Raw genomic sequence first — 14,954 nt, 5'->3', positions numbered from 1 at the left:
ATTGTGACACACTGGTTCATTTCTTGTAATTACAAGCATGAAATGTATAATGTGCCTCAAGGTTTATCAATACATCCTTGCAGTCCTAGATTGTTTCTCCATCCACATATAATCTCAACATAGATCTGTTTTACAAACTACACATTGAGACTTTAAGGCTTTCTGAAAGTGAGGTAACAGCAACAAAAGCAAATGGCCTAAATGTTGCAAATATGGGGGAAAAAAACCAACAAAAAATGAAGTTATGAGGAATCCTGAATCCCAAGTATCTGTTCATGTTTGGAAACACCGTATTACAATTTTGCTACAATGACACAATTTCCTTTTCAAATGGCTCATGATTTTTTTCCTTAATAGCCTTCATCAGTTGTGTCAAGTTTGTCAGGACAGCCTGCTCCAGATCCTTCATGAAGGAACAACAGATTTGCCTGATATTCCTCCACCCTCCTTCAAAAATGTTGCAGCTATGCAATTACAAAAAAAAAAAAAAAAGAATACATCTGCACAGCCTCTATTTTCTACAAAGTTCTGCTGATACAGTAGCTATCTTGCAGTCTCCTGAAAACAAACACTATCAGCCTCACATGCTGCTCAGTAGCTAAGTCACAAAACAGCAGTTTAGACACATCACATAGCACTTCTAGCAAGTTACTAAGCTACAATGAACTTTTATCAGTCTTTGAATCAAATAAATTCTATGCAGCCAAAAACCGAGAGATACATTCCAGACACACACAACAAATTTTAATTACAATGTTCAGGAGAAAAATTCAAAAATTGCTACTTGCAACCTTTTTGTTCTTCCCATAATAAAGGGAGAGCCTAAACATAAAGCTGGGAATCAAAACACTCAGCAAGGAGCACCAGTAAAATGTCTGTATTTCAATGCCATTTCAGGAAACCAGGAAACTTTACAAATTAATTTAAGCACATTTAGCTTTTTAAATTAAAGCTAGTGAAAACCTAGTTATCTATTAGCATTGAAAAATACTTTCTAAAAACACCTTGCACTGTAATAAAGGTATTTTACTGTACTGAATTGCCGTATCTCCCTTGCAAGGAGTTACCTGTAGATTTGTATTGAATGCTGGACAATGGCCAAGAGTTCTCACATTCACATGTCAGCACAATAAGAATATATTACATTAAGTTCAAACCTACCCTTTGCCTCACTGGAAGTACTTAAGTATCAGTATCTATTAGATGTCATAAATGCAAGCTTGCACAGAGTTTCATCTACTGGAAGATGACAGTGATATCACTCATTTTGCATTTCATCAGTTAGCTCATACCAACAACAGCAGTTACCAAGTTATCAACTGAGACAGCCATAATTAAGCTTAACTGTCACAACAAAGAAATACTTGAAAATTTTTCCATACACTGGAGTTCACTGTTGTTGAATCTACCTAAAGGTGTTTATTTGAAGTGTCTATATATTAATTTTTATAGATATCCAAATTTCCATGTATGTGGAAATGTTACACAGCTGTACTTCCCCTAAAATGGTGCTTTTACCCTTATGCTATTAACAAAACAACAATTAAGAGCTGCATTATGTTTGCATATCCAGGTTTGACAGTGATATGGGCTACACAGGTGGTTTCTGGGAGAAGCCACCAGGAGCTTCCCTTACATCCAAGAGATTCAGGGCTCCAGGACAGTCCTGCTGCTGGCCAAGGCCAAGTCCACCAGGGTCAGTGGCAGCACCAGTAAATAACTGTTAAGGAAGGGGCATAAGGAAATGGGGATGAACAATACACCTACAGCAGGAGAGAAGAAGGAGAATTCATGAGAGAAAAACAGCCCTGCAGACACCAAGGTCAATGAAGAAGGGGCTGGAGGTGCTCCAGCCTCTGGAGCAGATTCCCCTGCAGACCATGGTGAAGCCCATGGTGAGGCATCTGTTCCCCTGCAGCCCATGGAGGTCCGAGGTGGAGCAGAGATCCACCTGCAGCCGCTGGAAACCAGCACAGCAGAGCAGGTGCATGGCTGAAGGAAGCTGTGACTGCATGGGAAGCCCCCGTGAAAACAGGCTCCTGGTAGGACCCATGGAGAGAAGGGCCCACACTGGAGCAGGTTTGCTGGTAGGACTGGTGCCCCAGTCTAAGGGATGCAGAATGGAGCGGCTTGCCCTAAAGGACTGCATGCCACAGAAAGGGATCCAACTCTGGAGCAAGGAAAGGGTCTCAGGAGTCCTACTGAGGAGGGCTGATAAAATGACTGCAGTCCCCATATCCTATTCCCAGGCACCACTGGTGTGGGGAGGAAGGAGGTAGAGAAAATCACAAATAGAGTTAAGCCCCAAAATAAGGGACAGGTGGGGAGAAGGTGTTTTAAGATTTGGATTTATTTCTCATTACCATATTCTGATCTGATTGGTAATAAATTAAATCTTTTCCACAAGTTGAGTGTTTTGCCCATGACAGTAAGTGGTGAACGATCTCTTCATGTCTTTATCATGATCCAAAAGTCTTTCACTCTATTCTCTTCCCTCTCCCGCTGAGAAGCAGAGTGACAGAGCACCTTTAGTGGGCACCTGGCATCCAGACAGCATTACTCACCACAATACTGTACCCTGTAACGACTTCAGAAGCTTAGAAAACCTGCCTATAAAATAATCATCAAAATAAAGAACTGAGAATTATTACTTTTAATAATTCTTGGTCACTTCTTTGGGGAAAACGTTCCTTCATAGTTTGCAGCTTTGAGTCTCTGGTATCTTCCTCTGCATCCTCCTTCACAGCTGGCCGCTGCTCCCCACCATTTACAAGTGCCAGCTGGGGCATTTCCTCTTCAGGCTGTTCATCGTTATCAGATGTTTCAGAGCTACAATGTATGGGGGAAGAAAAAATAATTAGAGTTTATTTTTGCTTATGAATGTTTTTACCAGAACATTACTGTAAACTAAACCCACCAGGATTGCACAGAATGCATTTAGATGCTTTCAGTAACACTGATCAATTTGTATGCAAAGGGACACCTCTATTCAGGACAAAGGCATGTACCAAGTACAGTCTCCCCTTTGCACTCAATTTCAACTTGGCAAAGAAAACAAAAAAGGAAGAATGGACCAGGGAAATCCTATGACTTTCCCCTCATATTGTGTTATAAGAGGTTATTGATAATTTAATAACAACCACCTTAATAGAGTTCATCATTCCAGCTACCTGAATTACATCAGATAACTACCCCTAGTTTATCTCAAACAGCCTTGCTAGTGTTTATTTACCCAAAAAATAAGCAGATGTGGATTAGGTTCTTTGTAAACACTTTCCAGGTGCAGTATCAACTCTCTGTCCTAGTTCTCAGCTCACTGAGAAAGAAAAGCTCCTTGTGCAGCATCTTAAATGTATATATATGGGAAGAGCCTTTCTAAAAGAGTTGTTCTGAAACTTCTGAAATTCAGTGTTCGGAATTCACTGGAAGATTGATTATTAGAGCTAATTTGCATGAAAAGCAGCCACTATGTATCTTCTGGCATATTGAGTTGCACAAATAAGACTGAACCATCCTTCTCCCTTCCACAGACACAAAATCTCCTTTTGGGAATGCAAAATTAACTGAACTGTATGGAGTTTGCCATTTATTAGGGATTTCACCATCAGAAAGGCTTGTTTGCAGATCTCTCTACATAAATATAGGTTAAATACTAAAAAAACCTCTGTTTTTCCTCACTATATCTTTCTTTAGCACTTGCAACAGGAATACGGCAATAGAATTATGGAAAAAAAATTGTTCCGTGTCACTTACATAAAAGTTACACACAGGTAAGTGCCCATCAAAGAATCATTTTCTCCTTTTTCAAAAAGCACACACAGCTACCAGGACACTGACTGTGCCTCTTAAGAGTAAGGAAGCAACAAGAGAGAACCCAAGTTATTCTTCAGTCCACCAAGGCATTGAGTTGTAAGCCTCAAAGTATGAATGCCTTCCACTTCAAAAAAAATCTTAACAAAATATAATTTTAAAATATATTGGCATATTTCTGATCTTTTTGCCTTCCTTCATAAGGAACCAGGTTTCTTTCAAAAAAGTGCATATTAAAAAGAAAATCAATCCAAATGAAAATGGTAACACTCCAATTATTCTATCTTTTCCTAATAGAGAATAACATCTGGACCCTTGTCAACAAAGTCAGAGTTGCATACATCATAAATCTTACCCTCTGTGTATAATCATATTCTTATCAAGCATAAAGAAACAATCATTTAACTGCTAAGTAACTATGACCCAAAAAATCTTGTGGTAGATTCTGCTCTTTTTCCAACAGAGTCCAGACAGTGAATCTCTGGTAGCAAAACTTGTGGCACACATTCTTTCAGGAAAGATGTATTTTCTACTCTAAACTTTCTGCTTTCTGTTCTGTACCTTTTTCAGAATGAGGGAAGCTAGGATACTCTGCAAAAAAGGAAGTAAAAAACCCCCCATGAACTCCCCAAACTAGGTAGCACATGCACTAAATGTACAATGCAGACACTGAATTGACTGATTCTATGCAAAGCCAGAATTCAGCACAAGCTGGAGCCAGAGCTCCTAAGCCAGCAACTCTTGCCACAGTTTCCATTTGTTTGTTAGCTCGACCAGAACAGCCACTTGTGAGACAGCTCTGTGTGTTCTGTATGCATCAATCAGCAGCCGAGCCAGAACACTGGGACAAAGTGACGGGCACTGAGGTGCCCGGTGGCTACATGGGAATTCTGAGGAGTACAAGAGGATGTGGCTTCATGTTTATCAATCCCACTAGGAGTCACTGTCCATCTCTCCCTCACAGCAATCACAACACAGTATAAGAACAGCAAGCAGTGGCTCTGCAAGTTCCATCCTGCGTGGCTTATCAGCATCAGCTCTATGTGGTACAAAACCACTTGAACTGCTTCCAGATGGGATTGATCCCAGAAGCAGAGTAACTACATTTACACAGCACTGCACACAAGCCAATTTGATGCATGCAACCAGATGGCCACCTCTGTCTCCTTGCACAATTTACAACTTAAATCACAGGCAGAAGCAGGAGCTCACTTGTATCTGCTAATTTTTTTTCTCCTTTACAAGTAGCTGCCTTAATTTGAAACTTTAGGGATGAAACACTAAAAAAAAAAAACAACACAAGATCAGAATTTCAGGTAACCGCAGCAGGAAAATGCATTATTTCACTTCTGCTGTAAATGCCCAGTAACTCCCTGCTCCATGTAGGACAGAAAACCTGACAAAAGACTATACCTGTTAATGCTACAATTCCCACAAAAAGTTTTCTGCCCATTAATTTAACAAGACTATCAAAAAAGCAGGTAAAGCCATCTTGCTTTGCTTAGCACTAGAACATCTAGAGAGCACAGTTACCACACAGAAACATAATTAGCAGGCATTCCTTTAACCTGCTGCAAATGGTTGCCCATGTCCAGCTACATCTTGTCTCACCTGTTCTCTCAATGCTGCTTTTTTAGCATACACAACAAGTGACTCCTGCACAGTGACTCTTCCCTCCTAGCACATTCAAAAATATGAATTTCCAAATCACTTGGGAAAGAAACAGTTTTCACTATGCATAGGAAACACGCCAGGCAACTAATACTTAAGTTTATCTTAAGTTTACCTTGGGACTCATACTACACACTGAAGCTCTATTTGCTTCCCTGTCAAATATAGTTGCATATACAAAAAAAATAATTAACTCCAACAGTTTAAAATTAGCAAAGCAAGTGTTTTATGGTTAAGTTTCCAAGTTGCACTATAAGGATTTCAGAAGGGCAAAAGCACAAATGTATAAATGAACAAACATCAGACATTTCAACATCACAGAACTCCTCCCTCTGAGAAAATGTTTTAGCTGGATACTTCTTCCCCAGAAAACCAGTGAAGTTTAGTTATGGGCAGATGAATCACAAAGAATCCAACCTAGGCTCTGATTTTCAATTCAGTGTTTCAATCTAGAACACCCCACGAAGGCGCAGAGACACAACAAAGCAGGCTCAAAGCGTACATTACGGCCACCTCTCCCCTCGAAGCCTGGGTTTCTTTGGCAGCACCGAAGTTTCTTGGCTCCTCCTCACTGTCAGACACATCAAGGAACTGCACCCCTCGCTGGCGCCTGAAGTAAGACTCTTTCATTGTCCTCTGAGATTCAGGAGTTTCTGGGATGGTGGAATACTCTGTGCAAGCCATTTCATCGGGAGGAAAAAAGAGATGACAATGACTTATGACTTCAAATATTTATCTGTACTTAGAACATCAGGTAGCTGTAGTTTCTTTCAGACACAATACCCAGTTAAACAGAACTCACATTCTCATGCACAGAAAATACCTGTAAGCTGCATTCTTTAAAGGGGGAACTTACCTGGCAAAGGATCTTCAGCCCTCCTACATCAAAAACAAACAATTCTTATACTACAAAGTTTAAGAAAACATGTGTTTTAGATTAATAACTACTTATAAATAATTCTAAAAATACTTATTTTTAGATAAATCAATAATGAGCAAAGTCCTCTGAACTACTTCCAGGCTGATCAGAACACAGACACACAGGCATATTTCTCTCTTTTCTCTAAGAGAGAAAAATTGATGCACAGAGCATAGAACATGACAGCTGCAGAGAGTATTTTCTGTATGAAGGAAATCTTGAGGAAAATAAGTTTAAAACAACTCCCTGTAGCAGCACAGAATGAATAGGAAAAAAGATAAATCCTAGAAGTACAAGCTATTTGCTGACACAGGAAAATGTACACGCTCTGAAAGGGAAAGGCATGCAGTAAACTAAAAAAAATATGGTACCAAATGTTACAAAGCATACTACAGAAAAAGAAGGAAACAACTTTAAAATGGAGCTTAATATTGGTTAAAGGGATAGAGGTGAATGTAACTCGGTGTCTATGAAGAAACATCAACAAGGGTTCAATAACAGTTCAAAAGAGCAACCATTTAAGCCTCAAGGCTTCAGGTTGTTAAAGAAACTTCCCTGTCCAACCATCCAGAAGCCACTCTGGCAGCACCTGAGCTGGGACCAAGACCCCTTTGCAGCTACAGAATCACACCAGGTTTCCCAGAGCAGTCTCAGATGTCCACATCCCCAGATGAAATATCATTTAATCATGGTGCAATTACGAAATCACAGCTCGAGCTGGTGCTTCCACGGAACAACCCCAAACAAAAAAAATTCTGGGCTTTTACACCCTCACAGTCTAAGTGCAGTCAAGTCTGGAGACATCAGCTCCTGAGTGTTGGGTCCTCTGGCTGGGCCACAGGGACCTTTGTGTGAGGGGTCAGCAGTTCTTGCCTCTTGCCTGGGGCACTCCCCACCCACAGCTCAACCTGCAGCCACACACTGAGCTACCAGCATTGAATGGATCCCTCAACATGGTGACCTTAGCCACACACAGGAAAAATCCAGGATAAGGGGCAGAGCCACAAACTTCTGGGAAAGTTGTGTTTTAGTGATACTACTGTCACCTGAAGTTCTCATAAAAAGATCCTAAATTCTCATAACACAAAGAAAGCATCACAGGTATCCTCTCCCCTCTAACACACCCACCCTTTTTTAAAACTCATGTGCCTGTGAACCAAGCACCACTGGTGCTGCTAATTCTGGAACCACAATTTTGGCTGGAAGTAGTTTCTTCTGCCTCCATTCACTAACACAGAAACTTGCTGAATCAAATAACTAGAGTGTAACATCAGTTTGCAAAGCTGATTTGCCAGCAGACAGTAGATGTAGATGAAGCTAGAATAAATTCATCTGATAGTCAAATGCAGAAAGGAGCTACGAGGCATGTAATTTCTTCATCTGTGGTAAAAGACCTAATTTTAGTTGAGTTATCAAAATCTGAATCTTTTCTATCACTTTCAAAACACAATAGAGAATTATGGTAATGATTTTTAGAAGAGGCAAAAGTCTCACTTCACAAATTAATCTTATTTTGAAAAGCCCGTACACATGCAAATTTAGGAATGCCTAAAAATTATTAGTTCTGAAGCAGTAGTACACTGTTCCAAGACAGACCGCCCTGCTGGCAGTGGAAGCTTCCTGACAGTGCCTTCTTTTATCTGTCTGTTTTAGGAAGGAGATGCGTTGTCATTGATGCAATTGCTTCATCTAAAAGCTGATTAAGTTTTTAGATAAATACAGGAGAGGAGCAAAGAGACCTTTGGGAACATTATGAAGGTGGGTTATCAGGGCAAGGGCTATCACAACAGGACAGAAATACAAAATGCATTAAAAAAAAGGTGATTCAGTATCAAAATAGGTCTGCAAGAAACATGAGAATTTTGCATCTGTACTGAATTAACAGAACAGATCAAGGCAGTTTTCATGGATCTTTGCCTTGTAGGTTAGACTAAATTCCAAATATATTCCCCTTGCAAGCAGCATGACATGGAAATGACACCTTTGCTAAGAGGAATCCTTACTGAATTTTAAAACAACACAAGTAAGCTTTACAAAAATACAATGGTCTTAAAAGTAATTTTATTCATAACCTTAGATAAGGTTTATATTTAAATAAAGAGTATTTACTGCTTCACTTAGTGATTTCTCATTTTATTTTTATTTTATTTACCGATTACTGTCCAGTGTTCACGACAGCTCCTAACACCCATACTTATAAAATCCCAAGTTGCATGGGAAAAAAAAACCAAACATTCTCCCTCTCAAAAAAAAACCCAGTCTTCTCCCCATTCTTCACCTATTCCACTGAACAGAGTCCCCTACTAAGTGAGGGGAAGTAGAAATCACACATGTAATAATGTTTACTTAGAGCATACTGCAACCTTGTAGAGTAGTAACAGATTAAAGTTATTGCCACAACACCTGATTGTTGGAGGCAGAATTTTCTGACTACAGGCAATTCAAAAGAACTATTAAGGAATGTCTGCAAGCCTAAGACCAGTATTTGACTCTGATGCCAGAAACAGGAACACTCCTAAGTAGCCCTACATGCACATATCAACATCAAAACCAGAACCCAACCCAATAACAATCAGTATTCGCTATCATAGACAGAGAATACATTCCCCTGTAATTCTAAACACAGCCTCTTAAACAAATCAGACACCACACTCTGCAAAAGCCAGCATCTCTCCCAAGTGAAAATGAAGATAAAACCAAAGCAATATCAGAGGCAATACTTAAGAGGCTTACCACATTTATTAACATTGTCCAACAAGCATTGTCAAATAGAAAGTTACTTCCACCTAGTTTTGGAAAACAGTATCAAGCACATGCTGCACAAGTCTACAGGGTAGTATTTCCTTTTCAAAGGGAAGTATTTCCAATGGCTAAAATAATCCTAAATGTCAGTATTACTCTAAGGTGCTTCTTAAAGCATCCCTTTTAAAATGGTGATTTCTTCAATATATGTTCCCATGAACCCTTAGAAAACGTAACTAGATACTGCAGTCATGACTTTTTTTCCAGAAATACTCTAAGTAGAATTATACTCTATGAACTGAGACATAAGCAAAAGACAGGATTTCCTCAGATCCTAAAGAAAATGACAACAGAACAAAAAACGAGCACTATATGAGCTGTGAGCATTATAATCTCAAAGTGCAGTTGTTTAGGACACATATTCAAACAGTACAGAGAGGGTATCAACAAAATCAGCCATCAATAACAGGGTTATATATTGTACTTCAATTTCTTTTACAACTTTTATTTAAATTCTTTTTGGAAGCTTTGTAAGCATGCAATACAAGACCTGAATATAAGCTTCATTTTGAAATTAATGTTGGTAATTATTCTAATTTGTGCAGTTCTGGTACAGTTCTGCTCCATTTCTACAACTGTGTAGAGTAATCTCATTATCTTAGTATACCCAGCTATTTACGTAATTAAAAACATCTACACAAAAATTAAGATGCTTCACTGTTTCCTTAACCTATTAAGAAATTCAGAACCATTTGTAACCCATTAGTAAATACTAATTTGCAGGAAAAACTGTAGTAAGCCACTCCAGTGTATTTTTCCAACTCTTTTTAGATACAGCTATCAGATACAGTTTGGTAACTGTCGCCAGACTTGGTTTCTATCCCTCAGTAAATGCAGTTCAGAATTATCCCCCACAACCTGTCTGCAAAGTCACTGCAGGTCTGTGTAATTTTGAATACAGACAAATGTACAAAGATAATCAATTCTCATGGCCATCACACCACAAATTGCTTGTTAAGCCATAAGGGACACGTGCTCAACACAAAGGAACAAGAAGCATGACCCACAGACATAAATGGGGTACAGAACAATCTACCAGTGTTAGTTCGTTCTGGGGGAAAAAAAAAAAAAAAAGAAAATAGCTAAAAAGATAATGGTGGTTCATGACACAATATTAACAACATCTGACTATATTTTTTGAAGATGGATGACTTAGATTTAGAGAAGCCTATACTTTGTTAAATGTGTATTTCAGGCCACTTGATAAAACAAACTTGAAGAAATCTCTCAGAAATTACACTGAACTAGTTGTGTTCCTGAAGGAAAAGGTCAGATTTTAAAATTCTTTTGATATACACACTGTGGTTCCATGAAACCAAAAGAAATAGAACAAAACCCCAAGTTGTTAGCTCTTTAATAGCATTTCTGTTTGTATAAGTGAAATAAAGATCACGCTCCTCTTCTTTCCCCAGTTTCTTGTACCACTATTTTGTTAATCACTTGGTTTGTCTTCAGAAGACATCTGAGTAATTGTAGTCCTCACATGATCCACTGAGCATTAGGGCAAGTTATTTTTGGTGAACTTGGTGTAAACTGCTTCTTGTACAAAACAACTCCGTAGTTTGACTTGGTGCTGTTGGCAGCAGAGTGCACACAATGCCAGAAACTCATGCCTTGTCCATCAACAATAACAAAAGCTGTTTCATTTGACCCAAACCAAGAAAAATTCTGTCTTCCTGATACCAATTAGGAAACAAGGGGGACAGGCATCTGCTAATTAAATCTAGTTTTCTCTATTACATTTAAGTTCCTCATATCATGCAGACAAAATTTAAGTGTTTTATTTTTTGTTAACTTCTGTAGATATAGAAAATGTAATTTCATCTCTTAAAAGGATATTAATTCTTGAAATAGGTTACATAACATTGATGTGCAAATAAGTGGGAGAAAAAGTCACTGAACTACTTGATCTTTAAACACTCAATGTCTGTGAAAGATGAGATGTATATGTATGTATATGCAGAGCACTACTAATTACATCTCAATTTTAAATGTTAATTAGTGCCCCAGTCCTACACCACCATCTGTGCCCATGGATGGTCATTTCCATTGGACACCTGCTGTAGTTTTGCCTGCTCTTGCACTCTACCCTGTCTCACTGTTAGCTACCACCATCTCCCACTAGTTTTCCTCACAATTACTTAGCCTTGCATTCCATTTCTTTTAGGCTGGCCTTCACATTCCTTTTTATTACCTTGTATCTAAACTCATGCCTCTAAATTGGGTATTACATCCCTTCTTCACAGTCCTACCTCTGCATAATTTAAGTCAAGGGAAACCAGCATTTTGAAAAACAAGCACTAAAATTTGACAGCTATGTTCTAGCTACATGCTTACACTGACAAAGCCCACAGGCAGATTAAAGGAAGAAATACAGTATTAAAATAAAGTAAATCCCCAAAACAATGAATCACAAAACAAGCAGCACCATCTATTACTGCACAACTACATTCACAGGCCAAGAAAGTCCTCTGCACTCAGTAACTCCTCCATACCACAAGACAATGATTGACCACAAACAGGAAGAGAACACCTGTTCCAAAGTGCACTTCTTCAGTACACCAAATTTTCCATACAAGCATTACAAAGATACATGAGCAGAAGCCAGAATTAACAGCTGCTGGCTTCTTCTTCCTGTGAAGTTCTCCCTGTCACCAAAAGATTATTTGCAAGTGGACAGGTCACTCAATTCCAGACTAGCAACTTGCATGTTTTATTTATTTTTAACACAGAACACTACTTAATATTTACTAATGTAAATACAAGAGCACTCAGATCAACAGAAAACAGTCAACCTGCACTAAACCCAAATTTAGGGAAGAGTAAACATCCACCTCCTGTAATTCTGACTTGGCTCAGCTTTAAAAAAGGAACGCCTCCACGTGTATGAAAGGTTCTCTTCTGTCACGTAGATAAGGTATTGTGAAAAACTGCCTTGCACCAAGGGAAAGTCACGTGCAAAAAATGTGGCTAAACAACATCCATAGACATTGTTGTTTCACTTCTGAATAAATGCATAGTCAAAGTCTGTCTGATCTCTCCAGTAACACCTGTAACTTGACAACTGTACCACAAGTTATATGGCATGTCTGGGAAGTACCAAATAATCAGCAGGAGATACTGTCTGTTCCTCAAATCTTACGCAGTAACAGGGAAAAACCTACCAGTAAATGTGACTACACAGCTGACAGCAATTTCAGTCACTAGTATTAACCAACAAATCCAAACAGGAACAGCACATCCCTACTGTCTCAGCCAAAGGAAACCAACATACTATGACAGAATCAGGTTTTGACGTTTCCATGAAAACCCCAAGCTTCAGCCCCACAAGAGGACAAACACTACAACAAACCATTAAACACAGTTAGCTTCTGAAAATCAGTACCAGGTCTCTCAGCTCCTTACAAAATCAGGCCCAAATGAAAAAAAACTGTTATTTTTAGTTCTGTCTCTGATGCTCCACAATGCATTAGCCAAGGACTCTACTCAAAAAGTTAAGTCTACAGTGTTGCATCTATTAGACAAATAAAAGCCATTTCTTCCTTGAAAATCCTGAAATGTTAGCGTAAAGTATCACTAAATGAAGTTTATAAATAGGAAAACATAACACACTTTCAAGATTTAATCTGAAGCTTATTTAATCAATTTAAAAAAAACAAGTTATCTTGTAAAGTTACCCCAACTTGCCTGTAAATGCACGGGTTCAATTACATTATACACGGCTACAAGTGAGAATACTTTTGTGGAAATTGCTGTGAAACGTGTACACAGAAAAACACATTTGTAAAACAAACAAAAGGGGGCAAAACCCAAAAAGACAAACACCAAAACACAAGCCAATTACTTTATTTCTAGAAGTTAAGCACTGCATGCAAAAGGCCTGACTCACCAGTTCTCTCTGTCACGTCCGAATCCGGAGTGTCTGGCCTCTTACTGTCACCCGCACCTTCCTCCTCATCCCCTCCAGCGGCACCGACCGCGGCAGCACCGTCAGGTGCCTCTGCCCAGGCCGCCGGCGGGGACGGCGACTCCTGCTCCGCGCCCTTCCCCTTCCTCTCGAAGCGGAACCGGTCCAAATTGTAGAGGCTCATATTCTTAACCTTTCTGTGGGAAGAGCCAGGAAGGGGAGAGAGCCTGTTGCCCGATCCGAAGAAAACACAAACAACCCAAGTCGTTTATGCGGTGCTTTATTGAGGGCCCGGGAGCCTGTGGACTAGCGTCCAAAGACAGAGCCCCATTCCACAGAAAAATTACAGGGTTTTTATATGTTTTCTACATGATTTCTTAATTTCTTTCACTACTTGGTACGATTATCTCTTTGACCTTTAAGTTTTGCCAAAAGGTACATTCCTTAGATTATCTCTTAGTTACACTGCTTACATTGCAATATCTGCTATATAGTTCATCTGCCGGTTACATATGGCCTACCAAGCCTTAGCATAACTACTACTAATGTCAACTAATGCTAACTATTAACATTTGTTACTATCTTAATAATACAGTTTATTGAATCAAAATGGCAACAAGCCGGCAGGGTCCGTCAAATACTGCTAGGAAAATGCTGGCAAAGGACCGGCCGGCGCTTCCACAGAAACCCGAGGCCAGGGACACTGACGGGCAGTTGGAATGCTCCTGCCTGCCCATCCATCCGCCCTTCCACCCACTTTCCCACTTCCCCGCGCTTCCCCGGCCTCCCTCCTCATCTCACGGCGGCCGGCACCCCCCGGGCACGTGCAGCGGGCCCCACACGCACCTGTCGAGCAGCGGGACGGTCGCAGAGGGGCGGTGGGAAGGAGCAGCGGCGGCCGGCAGGGGCCGGCCCGGCCCCCGGGGCAGGAGTGTGGGCCGGCGGGAGGGCGAGATGAGGCCCGGGCAGCGGGAGCAGGACGCGCTCCCCTCAGGAGCGGTGCGCGGGGCTGCCGGCGCGCGGCGATGACGTCATGATACCATCCAGCCAATCGCCGCTCCCGGCCGGAGCGCGCGAGCGCGTGCGCCTTCGCGCCTTTTCCCCCGAGAGCGGAGGGAGGTGCTGCCCTGAGGGGCGGGAGGGACACCGGGCTGGGGAGGCGCCGGCATCGCAGCGTGTTCCGTGTGCTTCTGCGGGCTTGGGGTCTCACACGGCTGCCGCCGTCACCGAGCAGATTTGCGGGTTTCGTCTTCAGACACCGCACAAGTGACGGCTTTGATTCCAAATCATAGCGTGTCCACACCTCGTCCCCCACGTCCAAGTCGAAAAGTTTGGGTGGAGAACTGCGAGGAGACCATAATAGGAGATTTGGAATCCTAAAATACAGGGTCATACAATCTAAGAATAGTTTGCGTTGGTCCTTAAAGATTCCTAGTTCCAACGCCCTTGCCATGGACAGGGACACATTCTTCTAGACCAGGCTGCTCAAAACCCATCCAACCTGGCCTTGAACACTTCCAGAGATGGGGCATTCATGACTCCTCTGGGCAGCCCACTACAGTGACTCACTACTCTCACAGTAAAGAATTCCAAATGTCTAATTTAAAGCTACTCTTTAAGTTTGGAGTCATGGCCCCTTGCATGCTTCACTTACATTCTCTTGTAAAAAAGTCTCCATCTTTCTTGTAGGCTCCCTTCAGGTACTAGAAGGCCGCAATTAGGTCTCCCCTAAGCCTTCTCTTCCATGCCAAACAAGCCAAATTCTCTCAGCCTTCCCTCACAGGAAAGGTGCTCCACACCTCTCATCATCTTGGTGACCTTCCTCAGGAGCTGATCCATCAGGCC

At 40.9% G+C, this 14,954-nt stretch overlaps 1 protein-coding gene across 3 annotated transcripts in view; it reads right to left on the bottom strand.

Moving 5' to 3' along the window:
- The window catches only part of SMARCAD1 (SWI/SNF-related, matrix-associated actin-dependent regulator of chromatin, subfamily a, containing DEAD/H box 1), a 41,329-nt gene extending 27,203 nt beyond the window's left edge, over positions 1 to 14,126 (bottom strand). For 2 of the 3 annotated variants that reach the window (XM_015624306.1, XM_015624304.2), the window contains exons 1-4: positions 13,956 to 14,126; positions 13,092 to 13,306; positions 5,984 to 6,152; positions 2,652 to 2,829 (exon numbers count right to left, since the gene is read on the bottom strand). In XM_015624306.1, the coding sequence (XP_015479792.1) occupies positions 2,652 to 2,829; positions 5,984 to 6,152; positions 13,092 to 13,293 (549 nt within the window). In that variant the 5' untranslated portion in view covers positions 13,294 to 13,306; positions 13,956 to 14,126. Of the gene's footprint in view, positions 1 to 2,651; positions 2,830 to 5,983; positions 6,153 to 13,091; positions 13,321 to 13,955 lie in introns of those variants that run through there. The other variant, XM_019006339.2, reaches the window with a different exon arrangement.
- Between the last annotated feature and the right edge of the window lie 828 nt (positions 14,127 to 14,954).

Source organism: Parus major, chromosome 4, assembly GCF_001522545.3.
Source record: "Parus major isolate Abel chromosome 4, Parus_major1.1, whole genome shotgun sequence".
In the NCBI taxonomy this organism is placed as follows: domain Eukaryota; kingdom Metazoa; phylum Chordata; class Aves; order Passeriformes; family Paridae; genus Parus; species Parus major.
This window is presented reverse-complemented; position numbering and strand designations above follow the sequence as displayed.